This window comes from Acipenser ruthenus, chromosome 4, assembly GCF_902713425.1.
Source record: "Acipenser ruthenus chromosome 4, fAciRut3.2 maternal haplotype, whole genome shotgun sequence".
NCBI classification, from domain to species: domain Eukaryota; kingdom Metazoa; phylum Chordata; class Actinopteri; order Acipenseriformes; family Acipenseridae; genus Acipenser; species Acipenser ruthenus.
The window spans coordinates 86,175,324-86,193,427 of NC_081192.1; the positions used below are offsets into that span (position 1 = coordinate 86,175,324).

General features: G+C 38.2%; 1 protein-coding gene across 1 annotated transcript; it reads left to right on the plus strand.

The window, feature by feature from the left end:
- The first annotated feature begins 2,534 nt into the window (after positions 1–2,534).
- On the plus strand, positions 2,535–17,108 carry LOC117399678 (transmembrane and ubiquitin-like domain-containing protein 1). The gene is made up of 3 exons (XM_059022995.1): positions 2,535–2,670; positions 12,983–13,634; positions 16,308–17,108. The coding sequence occupies exons 2-3, from the start codon at positions 13,024–13,026 to the stop codon at positions 16,657–16,659; spliced, it is 963 nt and encodes a 320-aa protein (XP_058878978.1). The 5' UTR covers positions 2,535–2,670; positions 12,983–13,023; the 3' UTR covers positions 16,660–17,108.
- Positions 17,109–18,104: the final 996 nt, after the last annotated feature.

The window sequence follows — 18,104 nt, forward strand, 5'->3', positions numbered from 1 at the left end:
ACAGTACAAATGCATTCGTTACAACTCATAAGCGAAAACATAATTATATGAGCACAACAAATGCATACCCCAAAACATGTATTTTTCTAAAATACTGAATTTTGACCATCTGTTAGTTAAGCCGGAATTTCGTGAGGCAGACAGACTTCGACACGTTCAGTTTGACAGATAGGGAAGAGGAAAAGCTTTTAGCCGTTTCGTGAAATCATTTAGTTCCATTTCTGTTCTAGCATGACGGCTGACAGCGATTTGGGGATGCTGTTTGTGCATTGTGACGGTTTTTTTAGATAGAAAGTTCCAAGCAGTAGTTACATCATATGTAATAAAGTATAACATTTATAGTATGGGTCAAATATGTGTGTGTGTGTGTGTGTGTGTGTGTGTGTGTGTGTGTGTGTGTCTATACCATCTTAAATCTGGGATACGTTTCTTGTATTTTGTCAGTTGTAATGTATCTATTAGAATACAGTGAATTAGCAGTACAGCGATGGCCAAATGTTTTGCATCTCCCTATATAATTACATCATTTTGTTTCACAGAATCGAATGAAGCCTGTGGAATAATGCTACGTTAACATACTGAATGACATACCGCTTTTTAGTTTTCCATACTTAATGAAAAACTGACAACAATTTCTAAAATCTAAATTGCCTTAAATACTACTTTACAAATGGCTTCTGGTAGACTTTTGCGATATCCTTCTGTTGTTTCTTTGATTACATGATGTTAAATAAACCTGTGAATTATGTTAATCTTTTTTTTTAAAAATCTCAATACTAAAACAAATGTAGGATGCAAAACCTTTGGCCACAGCTGTACCTGCGGGGCTCCACCATGCTCCTCGTGCAGACCGGGCTGTTTGACCGAACAAGAAGAACCACGCTCCACAGCAGGAAGGTTCGGTTCGGTCCGTTAGGTCTCAAGATATTAACCCTTTGGTAGTACATCTCCCAGTTGAGCAATCACATGACCTTAACACTGACCTATTACCAGAGCGGTCAGCAGTCTGTCAGATGTGATGTGATTTGCAAATTTGTGTTTTGATTGACAGTCCGCCAATACTGCCTTGCTACGGTTCTCTTTCTCTAATCCCAGTGGAATGGACGACACCAGTGACGGAGCAATAGCATGTGCAGCAGGTGCAACTGCGCTCGGGCCCACGCACTCAGAGAAAGTTTTTTTTTTTTGTTGTTTTTTGTTTATAATATATATATATATATATATATATATATATATATATATATATATATATATATATATATATATATATATATATATATATATATATGACAATGATACTATCCTTCGCGTTTATATTTGCAGATGTTACACACGACTTGTATTACTGTAGCTGCCGGTGTGCGGTGCCTGTAATTCAGATTGTATCCTCCCGCTATTGTCTTAATTTTCCAAACTTTTTTCCCCCGGAGGCTGGTACGAGGGACGTCTTCATGGAAGGTTTTGGGGTACTATTCAGCACAGACATTTGCAGTTATATTCTGTGTGCGCGATTCATCCAGTTTAGACGGAAGCTGTCGGGTGCTGCTGCGGGCACTAAAATAAACTACAGCAAATCAACATGCCTGTATTTCTGATTTAAAAATAATAATAACAATAAAAACGGTTTTCTATGTGAGACAATTTCTGAAAATGTCTGTGCAGAATTGTGAATTCTGTGATCGCAGAATTGGGGAATCCTGGTAGGATTGGTTATGGTCATTAAACCTGTTCGTATGATTAAAAAATAGTGTAGTGGTGGATGAAGATGTACGCAAAATAAAATTAAAGTAGTTGAGTAGAAAACGTTCATATTTCGTACTGTTTCATATGTGCTAACATTCTGACAATTACATAGTTCAATATTGATTGAACACTTGATGTGGTGTGTAAACTTTAATGTTTATAAACAAGGGTTAAATTTAACGTTTGCGGATGGGGGGCACATCTTCCTCTTCCTCCGCCACTGGGCGGCACCTATATTTTTAGTGGGCTCAAAAAAAAAAAGAAATTGATTCGGGGTTGGGCCCGGTGCAGTTTTGACCCTTGTAGCCCCCTGACGGAACCTTATGGAAAAGCGGGGCTGTTCTGGCTAAACCGCACGTCTGGTCACCCTAGGAACAAGGCAAGTGAGGTCCACTGTCCATTTTCTAGTCGATTAGTTGACTGTTCAATGACTAGTACCTATAGTTACAGTAAATCTAATCTCACTTCATAACCACAGTTGCAATGGTACATTTAAAGATGCTTTCAAGACATATACATTACAGTCATTCTGTCAAGCCAGACGTTTTACTAAATGACTAAAAAATGTGTTTGGGTAAAATTAGGTTGCACTACCGGTACATATTGTCTAAAAGTTGTAGTCAAATGCCTAAATTAACAGAAATATTACATACATTAAAGGGGAAACTATTTTGAAATATACTTACTTCTTATTACTGTAGTTGTCTACTGTAAAAGAAACCGAACTTACGGTTCTTTACAAAAACTTCCTTACATTACCAGTAGATTCAATTTGGCCATTTCACCCGGTCACCGTTTGGTACAGTACTACAGTTCCCAGAATGCAAAAGGCCTAAGAATGAGTCACGTCCTGTCTGTCCTGCACCCAGGAAGTGTGAAAGTGGAACGGAGTGAAAATGGTTTGCCATGCAGTCCAAAACATTGCCAGTAAGTTTATATTAACAATACATTTTATATATTTTTTTACGATATTTTGAGATTCTAAAGGGTAGGGTGTTGTAACAGAAAATAGAAAACGACAGGCCAAAAGCGTGACATAGTAATTTCTACGACGTTACTTACAGAACATTGCAGGGGATGTACCTGTTTTTGAAATATTAATGTGCCAATATGGGAAGTTGCCTTTTTAATTAAACATATTTTAATTTCACTTTAATCATTTTGTTGTGTCAAGAGTTCCTAAGGAATACATGATTGTGCGTGTCTTGTTAATTTGGCGATGCGTTTCTTTGGGTTCTTTTCCGGTTTATTTTTTCTTGTGTGTTCAGATCAGGTGTTTTGAACATCTCATGATATAGGCCTTTCTCTACACTCACACGTCAAGTTACTGAGTTGTGCAGGTATAAAATCTTCATCCTCATTCAAGTTTTATAAACAAAAAAAATTTACATGTTGAAACACAAGTAAACAAGCGCTAAACAGAAGACTGGGGAGTTAATTGAGAAATCGACTGTAGCTTGGTCAGGAAAATACAGAATAAAATATCATTGTATCCATGTTAAACAAGTAAATCAAAAATAAAAATACAATATCAGCATTTCAGTTGTATATGGTATAGGACTGGATTTGTCCAGTCTGTCTTAATGAAATATCACTAGTGTATCAGATAGAAAATGTAGAGTAAGTGTACCTTTTAATCCCATCAAATTTAGTTTCAACTTTTTTTTTTTTAGATTTGTAGCTCAGGTTTTCTGCCAGTTAAGAGTGGTAGAAATGAACGATTAATCTTGAATTTTCTGTTTCAGTACTTTATATAAACTAATGTTATTATTTTTGATAAAAAAAAAACAAAAAAAAAAAAACACTTAAAATATGAGCTAAATCTGGCCTGGTCTTAACAGGGACATCATGTACCATTTAAGCCCACGAGTTTTTTGTTTAACTTTTTTTGAAGGTTGCAATTCAGAAGTATCTTTTTTAAAATATGAAAACATGATGTTTAGATGAATAATGTATTTCCTTTTACACACTACATATTACTACATTTTTTTAATAAAATAAACATATTTCACTTATCACATTTTGTGAATTTAAAGCCACATCAAGCACATCCTTCATCTTGGATGGAAAATCTGATTTTGCCACTTCTGACACGTGCACAGTGCTTGAAATGGGGGGGAAAAAAAGTGGCAGTACTCTCAGGCACCCTGTCCAGCTCTCGCTTTTTTTTTTTTTTATGAAAGTACTAATTAGACATATTTTCTAACTAAGATTCAGAACATTAATCTCTTAAATTTACAAAAAGCATTAGTACTTACCATTAAATCCATTATAAAGTTATGTAAAATCGTTTTCTTTGGTTGCATTATTATTATTATTATTTATTTCTTAGCAGACGCTCTTATCCAGGGCGACTTACAATTGTTACAAGATATCACATTATTTTTTTACATACAATTACCCATTTATACAGTTGGGTTTTTACTGGAGCAATCTAGGTAAAGTACCTTGCATGGACACTGAAGCTTTATTGTGCCTTTCACCATGGCCAACAGTAAGTACAGACATAAAAGTATTTGTATCTTAAGAACAAAAACTGTTGATAATAGGTGATGGTGGGGTTAATGAGTACACTTACCCTAGCTTTTTTTCTTTTTTCATTGATGATAGAGCAGATTTCTCTTTGGAATAAATAGTAAAATGTGAAGCTTCTCAGCACAATGCCTACAAAGCAACAGTTTTTGGTTTATCTGTGTAATTCTTCTAACAGGCTCTAAACCTGAAAAAAAGTAATTTTGCATTCAATATTTAATGGGTACCACCAGTTGGATTTGTAGTGACTAAGACAGTTGATTTCACTGTTGCCAGTTATGCACACAAAACAAATCCTTAATGTCACTACCCATTTACAGAACCTTTCTCTAAACTTAAGGGAAATTAAATATATGTTCTCTTTCTTCAGCCCGGATATTAAACTGCTGGCAGTTTCTAAGGGGGTTTCTTAATGGCAGTATAATTTGTACTGGTAAGAAGAAACCCCTAAAAGGCTGATGCCAGTAGATGTTCTCCAGTCACACTGTGTTTAATGATTAAAATGATGTTTTGTTTCTGTATTCTTGAAAGCAGCAGATCGTGTGTGTTCTATAGCAGTGGCAGGTGTTCCCAATTTTTTAATGTGTTCTCTTGAGCAACAGCAGTAGCATCTGTGGTGCAGTGTCATCATCCCAGTTTGCTCAGCTTCCTTCCTGCCAGCTTGTGGTAGCATTTGCTGTTTGAAATCCCCAGTTACAGTTGTCATTATTTTTTCCTTTCTCTATGTACGTCAAGGGTTTCGAAGCACTGCAGAACATTGTGGTTCATATTCACAAAGCATTTTTTTTTCTTTTAAACATTTTTTGTAAATTTAGCATAGTACTACACGCTTCGTGAAGTTGGCCCAGTGTCTCTTTATGTTTGCACTCATTACTTACTGTTACTTCCTTTTGGTGTGGTCTGTAGTATTGTTGAATGCAGTTTTGTTGAAATGCACACCCAATAGTCTTGGTTAAATACAATATACGGTTTCACTAGTAGTTTATGTCCTGTCCCTGACTGAGCATCCCCACTGGTTGTCATAAGAATGTAAGAAAATTTATGAATGAGAGGAGGCCATGCGACCCAACAGTGTTTGCCCGGTTCCTAGTAGGAGGTTGATCTCAAAACTTTGTGAAGCCGGGACTTAAAGGAACCAAATGATTCAGCATCAACAACATGAACCCTTTCCACTCTGTGTTACACACTCTTTCCTTAATACTGTACACACTGAACCTTTTGTGCCCACAGCATGTTGATATAATGAGCATGTGATAAAACAATTCTGCCATTAAAGAACATGCAGATTGAGCAGCCTGCCGCTACTGCAATTCAGCTCACTTTATACACCAATGCTATAAAACATACAGCAAGTGGAAGTACAAGTAGACTAGCGTTTATTACACAAGTCAAGGCACTAACCAAAGTGTTTGCCTGCTGGATTTGCTCTGTTACTTTTAAATTTCAGCATAGAATGCACGATTGAGTGTTTTTGCAGCTACTGTAGCACGTTCCAGGGCGCGAAATAACCGACGGCACTGGCGGCAATTGCCGCAGTGCCCAAGCTGCTTGCCGCAATGCCTCCCAAATTAATGCCTCCCAAATTACGGATAAAGTTGTCTGTAAGCCCATCTGTCATTGCCGCCGGTGTCCTCAGCACCAGCACATCTGATCTACAGCCCATTCACAAACTTTCTCAGTGTCAGCTGGCCCGTTCTAAGTTGCTTAGTAACCAGTTTAGAGGTCCTTCAGAAACAGCTGCGCAAACGTCACCTTGCTATCATTTTTCAATGCCTGTCGGGTCTTTGAACCAAATCAAGCGAAGTATCTCAGCATAGCTGAGAAAGAAGTGTTTTAGGCCATTCCTACTGTTTGAAGACAACTGTGTAGCTCAGCATGATTACTGTGATTATTACGAAATTGTCAATGTAATTAAATGCGACGTTTACCAGTTCTGGAAAAACATGGAAACGAGATTTCCAACTCTTGCTGTAATCATTTTCTGCGTACAAAAATATACTTCGTGATGACCAGCGCTCGAGAAAGGCATCAAATGTACAACATGTTGTATCAGAATAATATGTAAACAAACAAACCAAAACGTAAAAACTGCAAACTACCACAGCAGAAGCAACAGATGCACACAGAGACAGAAACTCCAAACGTTAGTTTTTAAAGGTATGTAAAACCTACAGTTTGTGTTTGCTGTCCTGCAGAAACCCCACCAAATGTCATGTAAAACAAACATTTTTGTTTATAGTTGTATATGCTGTGAAGCTTACCGATTTACAGGATTAAAACTTGAACCTGATGTGAAAACCATAATAAATTAACAAAATATTTAGATTCATTTTCCCTTTTACCTACTTCTATAGACAGACTAATTTTATGTTTATGTAGGTACTGTATATTGTATTTAAAAAAGAAAAAAAAAGTTCAGTTTTCATCCCTGTGATTTAACACGCCATTTACCCCTTCCTCTGTGATTTTGAACAAATTTACCATGACTGCTCCATGATTTTTAGTACAAATTTCTTTGACAAAATCCCAGCCTTACTTATCAGGTATTAAAATAGGAATCACAAATCAAACAAAAAATGTCACTTTCCTCCATCTAAAAGATCGAGAGGAATTTAGCACAGAATGGTCTTTCATTAAAAGTCGAGTGTCTAAATCTAATGTCTACTGTGAATACTGCCGGACAGACTTCTCTGTGAAACATGGTGGGCGTCATGACTGTATCACTCACATAGGTATGAAGAAACACCAGCAATAAGCACAATCTGACACTCCCCATTACTGTATGTTTGTGCAAATGGGTTCTGAGGTTTAACTCGCTTTAAATAATGAATTAAATGGGCTCTTTTACTCCATATCTAAACAGCTCTGCAATACTGGAAAACACTGGCACATGCAGGGCCCGTGGTTGTTTCCAGTGGCTTACCAGAGATGAATGGTATTTAATGCAGAGGATTTGTTACGAAATACAAAATTCAACATTTATTTTAGTTGTTGAAATGAGTCAATGTGGGATTGTTTGTTTATTTATTTATTTATTTAAGTTCTGTCAAGCCAAATGCCCAGGTACTGTATTTGTATAGGAAGTTGTTACCACAATTTTCAGGTTGGCTACTAAATTACAGAAATAATAATTAAAAAAAAAAACAAAAACAAAAACCAACATCTTACTGTTCCCTGTTCTCCAACATGCCTTTTTAATGGGAGAAACAGTACACGGACTACAGTATACAATAACACTACACAACATTTTGTGTTTTGATAGTTACAGAGTAGGACAAATGTAAATACAAAACATTGTTAAATCTTTCTTGAGGTGTTTGTTATTTTGATAATTATTTTTATAAAGTTTGGAGGTTGAATATTTCAGTCCACGTTTGATAGCACTTACGAGATCCTAAAACACTCTTCATTACTAGTATTTAAATAAACCAGAATAAATAGAATTCCAAATTCCAAATTTAAATTATTTTTATTGTTTTTTTTTTAATTTCTAAATTCTGTGTGTTAACAGTTTACTACAATTCTAGATTGAACAGCAAAACATGAGGTAATTGGCTTGCCAGAGCCTAAGAACCTTTAAATTTCTAGGGGCAGCCCCCACTGGCCTTAAAATATTTGCGCTACTATATGCTACTATATTTCTGCTACTATGCTACTATTTTTTACTTTCATAATAACACTCTCTGTGAGTGGTAAAAAAAAAAAAAAAAAAAAAAAAAACAAAGTACCCGTTGTATTTTTTCATTATGAAAGTTTTTTTTTTTTGTTTTTTTTTAATATATAAATTTAGTGGTTACCAATTATTTTTATTGTTTTCTCCCCAATTTAGTAATGTCCAACTATTTTTAGGCTCAGCCCACTGCTACCACACCTGCGCTGACTTGGGAGGGGTGAAGACGAACACACGCTGTCCTACGAAGCATGTTGCTGTCAGCCGCCCGCTTCTTTACAGGCAAACCCGCAGGCGCCCAGCCAGACCTCGGGGGTCGCTGGTGCACGGTGAGCCGAGGACAGCCTGGCCGACCTAACCCTCCCTCCCCCTGGGCGGCGCTCAGGAGCTCCCGTCCTTGGTCGGCAAAGGAATAGCCTAGACTCGAACCGGCGATGTCCAGACTATAGGGCGCATCCTGCACTCCAAGCGGAGCGCCTTTACTGGATGCGCCACTCGGGAGCCCAAATGTTGTTTTTTTAATTTTTATTTTTTTTATACCATTTGATTTTTACAATGGTAAAGTGACCTGTATTTTATTTTTGTAACAATTAGTGTGTGAATCACTCAGAAAACATTGATTTCCTGGTTTGATTTACAATTTAATCAACATAATAGGCTCTCTGTATTTTTTTTTTTGTTGTTTTACAAGTGCCCTTGGGTTGGATTTAGGTTTTGCCTTTTTTCCCCCCTAGAACTGCCTTGGTGCCCCTGAATTTTCACACCCAACAAAGGCAACATTGTGTTGCCCTTCATGACCTTAACTTCATCCCCTGACATTCTGTCTAAAATTGGGTCCACTATTATAACCACCTTGCACAGGGGATCTTGGGGAGACTTGAACTCAACATCCCTCATTCAAGATGGAAAGAGTATAAAATATGAACCTGACTGTTTTTTTTTTTTTATTCCAGTACATGTTTTCAACCCTGATTTTCAAGTCCAGTTATCAGTATTTTTTTTCTTCTTTTTGGAATCATTGTCTGCCAGGGAATATAGAGAAGGTGGATGTGATACAACTTGCTAATTGCATTTTTAGCACAATTTACTGACTGTATCTTAATCTGTATGCCACACTTACTACTTATACTGTAATCAAAACAGAAAAGTGTGGTGGGGGGGGGGGGGGGGGGCTTTTGCAATAGGACCCAGAGTAATGCATTAAAAGCCTTTTTTTTTTAACACATAATTTATTTGCTAAATGCTGTTTTAGTTTTTCTAGTTCCAGCAGTGCACCAGTAGCAGAACTAAACTATAGATTACATAAGCAGGTTAAATATATCTGGATTCTGATAATCCCAGCACTTTTACTGAATTTATGCTTGTATATTGTCATGTGGTTGTTATCTGATGCAAGGAAACCCATATGTTAAATAACATACAGTAAAGTGTTTTAATGGCATCTTCTTTTCTATTAATAAACCTTGTTTGTAAACAGCAGCTGTGGTTGACTGTGAGGAACACCCTGCTGTGTCAATGTAAGGCTGCAGGGAGCAGAACCTAACTCAAGATATCAGAGCGACGAAAATGAGCAAAAAGCTATTTTAAAAATCTATCTCCAGAAAACAGGAGTCTACCCCTGGTTAAGATCATTGAACAGAAAATATACTGAACAGCAAATAAAGATTTTATGAGTCGTACTCAAGACAGCAACATTTATTATTTTGCAGTTTGTTTATTTATTTTTAAATTTATTGAAATGTTCTAGTGCTCAGTATAAAGCAGACTACACATCATATTGAGAGAAAACTCTCCCAGTGACTTGACAAAGACAAGCACAGTCTTCATTATCAAATGTGTTTAATGTATTTCAGCAGTCACCTGGTGGCATGGAAGTTTATTTAGTCTTTTTACTGTCTAAATTACTGGCAAACATAATGACTTTTTGGTAATGTAAGTAATGCTCATTCGAATATTCAAATGTTGGTACCAGCACTTAATAAACCAGGTTGTAATCAAAATTGTAAGAGTAAATAGCTTTTGGATATATGTGACTTTATGTTAGACAGAGCCAGCACCGATTGTGGCTCTGTCTAAGATTTTCACTAGACAATTTTGCTGCTCTAGACTGTGTTACATGTGTCTGGCTAAAAAACAAAACCGAGGAGCAGCTTTTGATCACAGACCAAAGAATGTAAATAGAAACTTATTAAAAAAAAAAAAAAAAAGTAATTGCAATGAGAACCACTGAATTATTGCATAACATCATAATGTGATGAATGAAACATGAAATTATCTACAGTAAAGCCATTCTAAATAAAAAGAATACAATAGTTAGTATAACTGTACCAAGTTGCTCTTTTAAGAAATGACTGAAAGAAGAAAAAATACTGCTTTGAGTTCATGAAACAATTTGTTACAGTATGCACAGTATTGAGACACACATGCTAACCAGGATAAATAATTATTTGTACTCCATGTGAGGGTTTAATCAGAACTGTTGCACGGAGCTGCATCACAATCCACTGTCATGTGACAAGAATACTGGTACAGCATCTGGTTACATCATTGTTTTCAGTGCATACATGGGGAAAGAATGTACTGGGATATCACTGGCAGTACATTATACCCCTTGTTCAGATATACTTGCATTTGTGTTTTTCGTGATGTGTAAGATAACGTTGGCTAGTAGATACCGGTACTGAGGGTGCTGTGTTTATTTATGGGAGCTTGTCTTGGCTTTTCAGATACTGTAACACTCTTTTCCAGGGGTCAGTAATTCTAACTATTCTGACTACTGGGTCATTCCATGCCAACTCAACCAGAAAAGGGGCATTTTGTTGCTGATCATCTCAAATTTTGCTAGAAAAATTCACCTGTGGGTTTTCGGGCCCGCTGAGTTCAGAAATGCTAATCATTTTTTTTTTTTTTCTCCTTCGAGCTGTGACCTGGCAAAGGTCAACCTGAAGTGAAAAAGTGACCCTGACCAGAAAAATCACCCTGGGCTCAACTTAGAGGCTACCATCATGTGTAGCACCTCGTTCGACTCGTAATGAATAGGGCTTTTGAGAAAAAAATACCAGGAGCACCTAACTCACTTTTGGCAAGTTGCCAGACGAGGGGCAAGTGTCGAGTTTTATTCGAACTTCAGCCCAACCCTTTACCCTGTAGGGGGTGCGTGTCCTAAAATGTTAATATTGCTGTAAGAACCATAGGGACCACTCTTACACTTTTTGTGAAACAGTTTTGGTTTCAAGGCCCCCCACTGGTCATTAACCCCCTCTGAAATTAGAATTTTTGGTATTTCTACCAAGTTTAGGCCAAAATAACTCGCATGGGGGGCACTCCAAAAAATCACCCAAAGATATTTTTGGATAGATGTTGATGAGATCACAAGAATCTAGAAAAACCTTTTTTTTTTTAACATTTTGTTTTAAAAATTTAAAGTTTGGATATTTTTCGTGTCACCGCTGCGCTGACTCGGGAGAGAGAAAGATGTACACACGCGTCCTTCAAAACGTGTGCCATCAGCCGTTCGCGTCTTTTCACTCTGCAGGCCCACCATGCAGTCACTCAGAGCCACAGCGTCGGAGGCCCACGTAACTCTGGGCAATTTACAGGCAGGCCTGCAGGTGCCCGGCCAGTCTACAGGGGTCGCTGGTGTGCAAGTTCACCAGGGTGTCCGCTGGTGAGCCGAGGACACCCTGGTGAACTTGCGTGTGGAACTTCGATTTCTTTGTTACAGTGATACATTTGAAACTACCAAAACCTCAATTACTTGCGTTTCAAAAACTACAAACTGATAGAAAACAAAAAAAATAGATTACCATGATAAACTTAAGAAGCTTGAGGGGTTAACAGCTTCCGGCGTCGCTAGAATTTCACGTCTACTCCTACTGGAATCAAACAAAAAATCTCAGAATGAAATTTTAGTGTACCACTTGTAATTCAGTAATATGAGGGAATTGGTCAGGGGTCTGAATACTTTTGCAAGGCACTGTGTGTATATATATGTATGTATATATATGTATGTAAATATGTATATGGGTATATGTTTTTTTTTCGCCCACTCCAGGAACATGCATACTTAAATTCGGCCTCAATTAAATTGGCTTTAGTTTTTTTTTACAATAAATGAAAAACAAAAACTTCTGTCTGGTGTTTGGTGTCTTTCCTATATTATGACTTGCTGGTATTAGTACATGGAGATGTATGTTTTGACAGTATACTCAAAGAATTGTATAGGTCTTTGACACATCCTTTGCTACACTATTCAGAAAAAAACTTAGTGTCTGGGAAACCTATATAAAGGTGTTCTGCCTTGGTTATATGAAGGCAGGTTGCAATATAAAAACATTGCTTGCAATATAAATACTACGAAACACTTGTTACAAAAGTTTTATAGCAGTTTATATTACAATATACAAGGTCTCTTCTTTCTAACTATATTCTCAAAAAGGAAGAGAATTCTTTGCAAAAAAACGTAATTAATGTGTCAGTCTGTCCATGCCTATCGCTGTAGGTCAGACTCCACTTTCCTACGTTTTCCTCTGGTCTCGTTTTCTGTTCTGTGCTTGTCTACTCTAGGGCAGGGATAGTCACCTTGTCACTTACAGTCCATTCCATTGTACCACATAAACGCGCCATATCTCATGTGCTAAACTTACTTTCTAAACACCCTGTAGATTCCGTTACCACCAACATTTCTTCATAGCCCATTCCTGTAAGCCCCACGGGGGTTATGTCCAGGCTGTGTGAATGCCATTGCAGTTGTAGTTCATATGTGACTTCTAAGCATTGTTTGTATTGGTATGTACCATATCACCTCACAAAAAGCACAATGTGCAGTATCGTAGTGTTGGTAGTAAATGAATAAAAATGAAAATTAATTGTCTGTACTTCTGGGTGCTTTCCAGAACTCTCCACTAAACATACTGTAGGATGTTCAAAAACATGCTCTTATACTGATGGCAGATTAATAATACTATATGTTGCTTTATCAGGTTAAGAGCGGTTTTTGAGAGTGTGTGTCACATATGTTTGCTCTTCCTTTCCCAGGTGCCTAGCTGAACAGTGCCTTGTTCCAGGACACAGCCAGGATGGCTCTCATTGAAGGAGTGGGGGACGAGGTGACCGTCCTGTTTGCACTGCTGCTGGTGCTGCTGGTGCTGGTGCTGGCATGGGCGTCCACTCAAACCACCGACCGCAGCGAGCAGCTCTTCCAGTCTGCTGCCTTCCAGAACAGGGCTGGACCCCAGAGCACGCTCGGAGAGACAGCAGCACCCGACATGGACTTCAACGAGACGCCACTGGCTGCTGGGGAGGAGGAGAAGAAGAGCAGTGACCAGGAGGAGGAGAGGAGCAGCCCAGGGGAGGAGGAGAGGAGCAGCCCAGGGGAGGGGGAGAGGAGCAGCCCAGGGGAGGGGGAGAGGAGCAGCCCAGGGGAGGAGGAGAGGAGCAGCCCAGGGGAGGTCGGCTCAGGAAATGACGGGATTCGACACAGAGAGACAGCGGCCGCTGCTGCAGCCAGCAGCCAGACCAGTGCTCCCCCCTCTGGCACCCCACAGCCTCTCACTTCAAGTGCCAGCAGACACCCTTCTGAGGCTGACCCCACTCCTGATAGGAACATGGTGCTCCGGCTTAAATTCCTAAACGACACTGAAAGAGTGGCCCAAGTAAAACCAGAGGACACTATTGGTTATGTCAAAAGGTATTTTTGGTTTTTGTTTTATTCTATTCAATCGTTTTCTTTTAACTCTTTCTTAATCTTATACAATCTCCAAGTTGTATCACCCCCCATGGACTCTATATCGACACATATCTTCTAACATGTTACCCTGGAGAGGCTTACTTTCATTTATAGATCACGCTTACATAGTCATTTATAAATGCATTGTACAATATTTACACCACAATCAGAATTCAATGGTCACCATTACAATAACATTTATAACAACATCATGTTTTTTCCAGATACCTGTTTTTTTTCTGTGGCTGAATTGACCTGTAAAGGAACTTTTTTTTTGCCTGAAAATATCTTTGTGGTCTCAGAAGCTAGTGTTTTTTTTTTTATATATATATATATATATACATATTCCAGTGATCCTGATTTAAAAGGTATTGCCAAACAAAACCTTTGTGCTTATCAAATCACAGGAAATAACTAACCCCCAGTAAAAATAGAAAGTGATTTGCAGTCAGTCACACTGGTGTCTTTATCACTGTCTAACCTTGCAGTCAAGGATTTATCTCTATACAATGGCTGTAAGTTTCTTTACATTATACAATTAGAAAAATATTTTCATCGAAGAAAAAAAAAAGATAAAAATGTACATTTATTGTGGTGAAGTGTCAGGCGGTCAAGGCTGGCCAGCAGCAGAATTATTTAACAAACACAATTAAAACACTGGAACAAATAAACAGTTTGCGCTTCAGCTATCGCAGTGTATTATTTCTCTCTCGCTTGCTGTGTCCAACACACACTGAAAAACACTGTGAACACCTTCACTGACCCATCCTCTCCTGTAAGTGATGTGACCGTGATCAAAGAAGTCAATAAGATCTTGTAGGTAATGTTTCTCACCAAAAGTAGTTTATTACACAGCATGGAACATCACAAGGGACTTCTCAAAAACAGCAGTATTAATACACACATCGTAACACTGCTTTATACATATTCATACTTCATTGACCAATCACAGGCTGCCACCACCCCGTCCTTAACCAATAAGCACACATCGATTAGCATACATGTCTTCCTTATTCTATATAACTAAAGTTAGTTAACTCCAAGATCCAGTTTTAGATAGTCTTTAGTAAAACACACATCAATGAAAAACCCACATAACTGGTTACAACCACCTTCTGCGTCAAGCACACACACAGTTCTGCACTCTGTAGTTTCCACTTTATTCTATTGAGTCGCACCACACCCTGAACCTCCTAATATTCTTATATCTCCATGTGATGCCCCCAAACAAACATTTCCTTTTGTCTTTTATAGGGTGTGGCCAGCGGTAATTGACAATCAATCATGGCCACCTGGCCACACTGCACACTTTCCAATGAACTCATTAAACACACCCACACATGCATGTCCAGATCCTCTGCTCTGCCACTTAAAAATACAAAATAATTAAGTATTTCAGTTCAATTTGCTTTATGTATAGTATAATTTGGTTTTCAGTGTTTCCCTTTGTTATGTCTTCATATTAGGCCAAAAATCAGTATTTAACAGTTTTTTGTTTTTTTTTATCCCATCCGAAAGGAGAATTAATCTGTTTTATTGTAGTATACTGTTTTGATGCGTTGATGCATCCTGAGAACTTTTCAAGTTAAATAACAGCACAGATGGGAATCACAGTGACAGTTCTACAGTACATTTATTGAAACAAAATACACTTAAGTTGCCCCACAGATCACAAGGGGGAAGTGAACTAAAATTAAGCAAGATTCTCTTGGTGTTGCAGGATAATCACAGGTGTCATTTTTCTGTTTTGGAGGTGTTTGATTAGAAGTCTTAATTACAATATATATGATATGCTTTCCATCCAACCACTTCATATTGTTCTCAAAGTTATGTACTGCACTCTCCTTACAGTACCAAGCACTCTGGCTCCCTCTAGTGGACTAGGTGAGTTTATCAGGGAGTGTATACATTTCTTATCACATGGCACTTGTTGGTGTTTTTTTGTTTGTTTGTTTTTTCAGTTAATAAGAATAAGATAATGTTTTGACCACCATCTGGGGCCCTGCCACTGGTACTGCAACTAGAAAAATTTATTTGTAAAGTAATAATGCTCCTTCTTTATATATAATTTCTTTGTAAATAAATAATTCTCCTTTTTTTAGTTTGCAATCTTTCTAAGTTTGGGTTCTGATATCTCTTGCTCCCTAGTTATATAAATTGTTCTCTTCAGCTAACTTTTGAGGTTACAAGTCTTCCCTGTGTCTATTCTGATGGATCTAATAAAAAAAAAAAAAAAAAAAAAAACTGCAGTGAACACATGGGGCCAACATAGTTCTAAAAATCACATTGTCATGTAATTTGGACAAACGCCAAGTATTCTCCCAGAAAGCTCAAATTGTAACAATTGTAAGTCACTCTGGATAAGGGCGTCTGCTAAGAAATAAATAATAAATTGGGGAAATGGCACTCTGAACCCCAGAAAGTTAGGTCTGGTAGATGCTACTGTAGGCTTTATTGTTGGTTCTTGGTTATGTACAGTGATACTTGGTGGGGTAATAACCAAGAATCAGTTTCTTGCCAGTTTCTTTTTTATTTTCACTTTAATAACCTTCCGACGATACTATAGGTTTGCAACTGGGTACAAACCAGGTACTACTGACAGACATTTATTTTTATTATTTTTTATTTCTCCAGGACTTATTTCCAAGGTCAGGAGCACCAGGTGCGGTTGATATACCAGGGACAACTTTTACGAGATGATGCCCAGACACTGTCCTCTTTGAACCTGGCAGACAACAGCGTCCTGCACTGCCACATCTCCCAGCATGCCACGCCGCAGGCTCCAGCGGGGGTGCGTGCGGCCGACCAGGTCCATGCCGCCCTCAATGTGGGCAGCCTCATGGTGCCCCTCTTCATGCTCATGCTGTCTGTGCTCTGGTACTTCCAGATCCAGTACCGCCAGTTCTTCACGGCCCCCGCCACTGCGTCGCTCGTGGGCATCACTGTCTTCTTCAGCTTCATGGCATTTGGAGTCTACCGCCGATAAATCCACTGCCACACTCTCGCATCCCCAACCCAGCTTCTACTGCTGCTGATCACCTGTGTGCGTTCCAGCCTTTCCCAGGGCGGGCGAGGGGGGGGGGGGAGAGGCGTCCTTATTCATATACAGTAGATTGCATACCAGAAATAAATTAGGAGACACTGTACATTTTTTGATATACTTACATCCTCTTGATTAAATGAAATCAATCCATTTCTTACCTGTAACAAGCCCATAAGATGTTTTATGAGCTCAGCTGTCGTGAAGTTGACGTTGATGCGTTGTAGTGTTGGGCTCTGCCGAGACTACGTGCTCACAAGTAGCAAACGTTTCTTTTTATTTTCTCCCCAAATGAGGAGATGATACCTCCTAAGATCTACCTGGACTGGAAGCATAACTGACATAATGTAGGGCTTGTAAAGCAAAAGAAAATATATTAAAGAATTCTTCCTTTATTTGTTTGTGACTTGTTTGTATTGTTTAAATATCACATGATGTGTAGACCAAACCATTAAACACACAATCACTTGTGTAGATAAGTATTTATATAAACAGATTTCAAACTTCAGCAATGTTTCACATTTGTATTGCTTGTTTTATTTTACTTTTGTTTTGCACATTTTTTTATTATTATTTTTTTTAAATACAACACAATGTCCCTGTTGCTGTTACTTTCTGGGGGCTGATCACTTTCTGCCTATCAGGTTCATGCCATTGATCTTGCAGCAGCACCTTGTGATCAATAAAGCAAGAAGTTGTAGGGAACACAAAGCAGCATTTAAAAATATATATATAAATACCGTATTTGTAACCAATACACCTTCAGCACAGCACAGCACACTAGGGGTGGCAATACGAATGCTGATGCAAATAAGAGGTAAGGAAGTTTATTTTAAAAGGTCATTGCTCCTTTAGCTTTCAGGTATAATATCCTCTTGTTTTCTTATTTTTATTCATACAGGAACAGTAACCCAGTGATGTTATCATTTGAGAGTACACCCCTTTGTTTAATGAGGCACAAACTAGTTAACATGGTTTATTACAGCCTGCTTGCAACTTCTCTCTCTTCACATTTGTTATTCCCAGCTCGGAAGATGGATAACTATGCTAATATATTACCTGTATTCCCCTAATTTATTCATTAGAAAATATTTCTTCGGATTAGTTCACGGAAATGCAAGCACCTCATTCATAGGGGCATCCCGACAGCAGCATTATGACATAACAAGGAAAGTGAATCAGATAACCACGAATTAAGCCTAAGGTAGAGAAAGTAACATTTATTGTGTGACATTTAACACTGTGAAATTGCAGAAGCTGTGGTGTAATTGCTCACCGCTCAATCCCACACCTTTCTTTACATAAACAGATAGCCTGTTCCAGCAAGCACAGTGCGCAAAGCAAGGTACACATCAGCCTCTGTTCCAGGATGGACCTTGGTGTTAGATCAA

Excerpts from the sequence above, each read along its gene's own strand:
- LOC117399678 (XM_059022995.1), top strand. The coding sequence starts at position 13,024 with ATGGCTCTCATTGAAGGAGTGGGGGACGAGGTGACCGTCCTGTTTGCA. Across the intron at positions 13,635-16,307 it reads ACTATTGGTTATGTCAAAAG|GACTTATTTCCAAGGTCAGG; the intron begins GTATTTTTGGTT and ends TTATTTCTCCAG.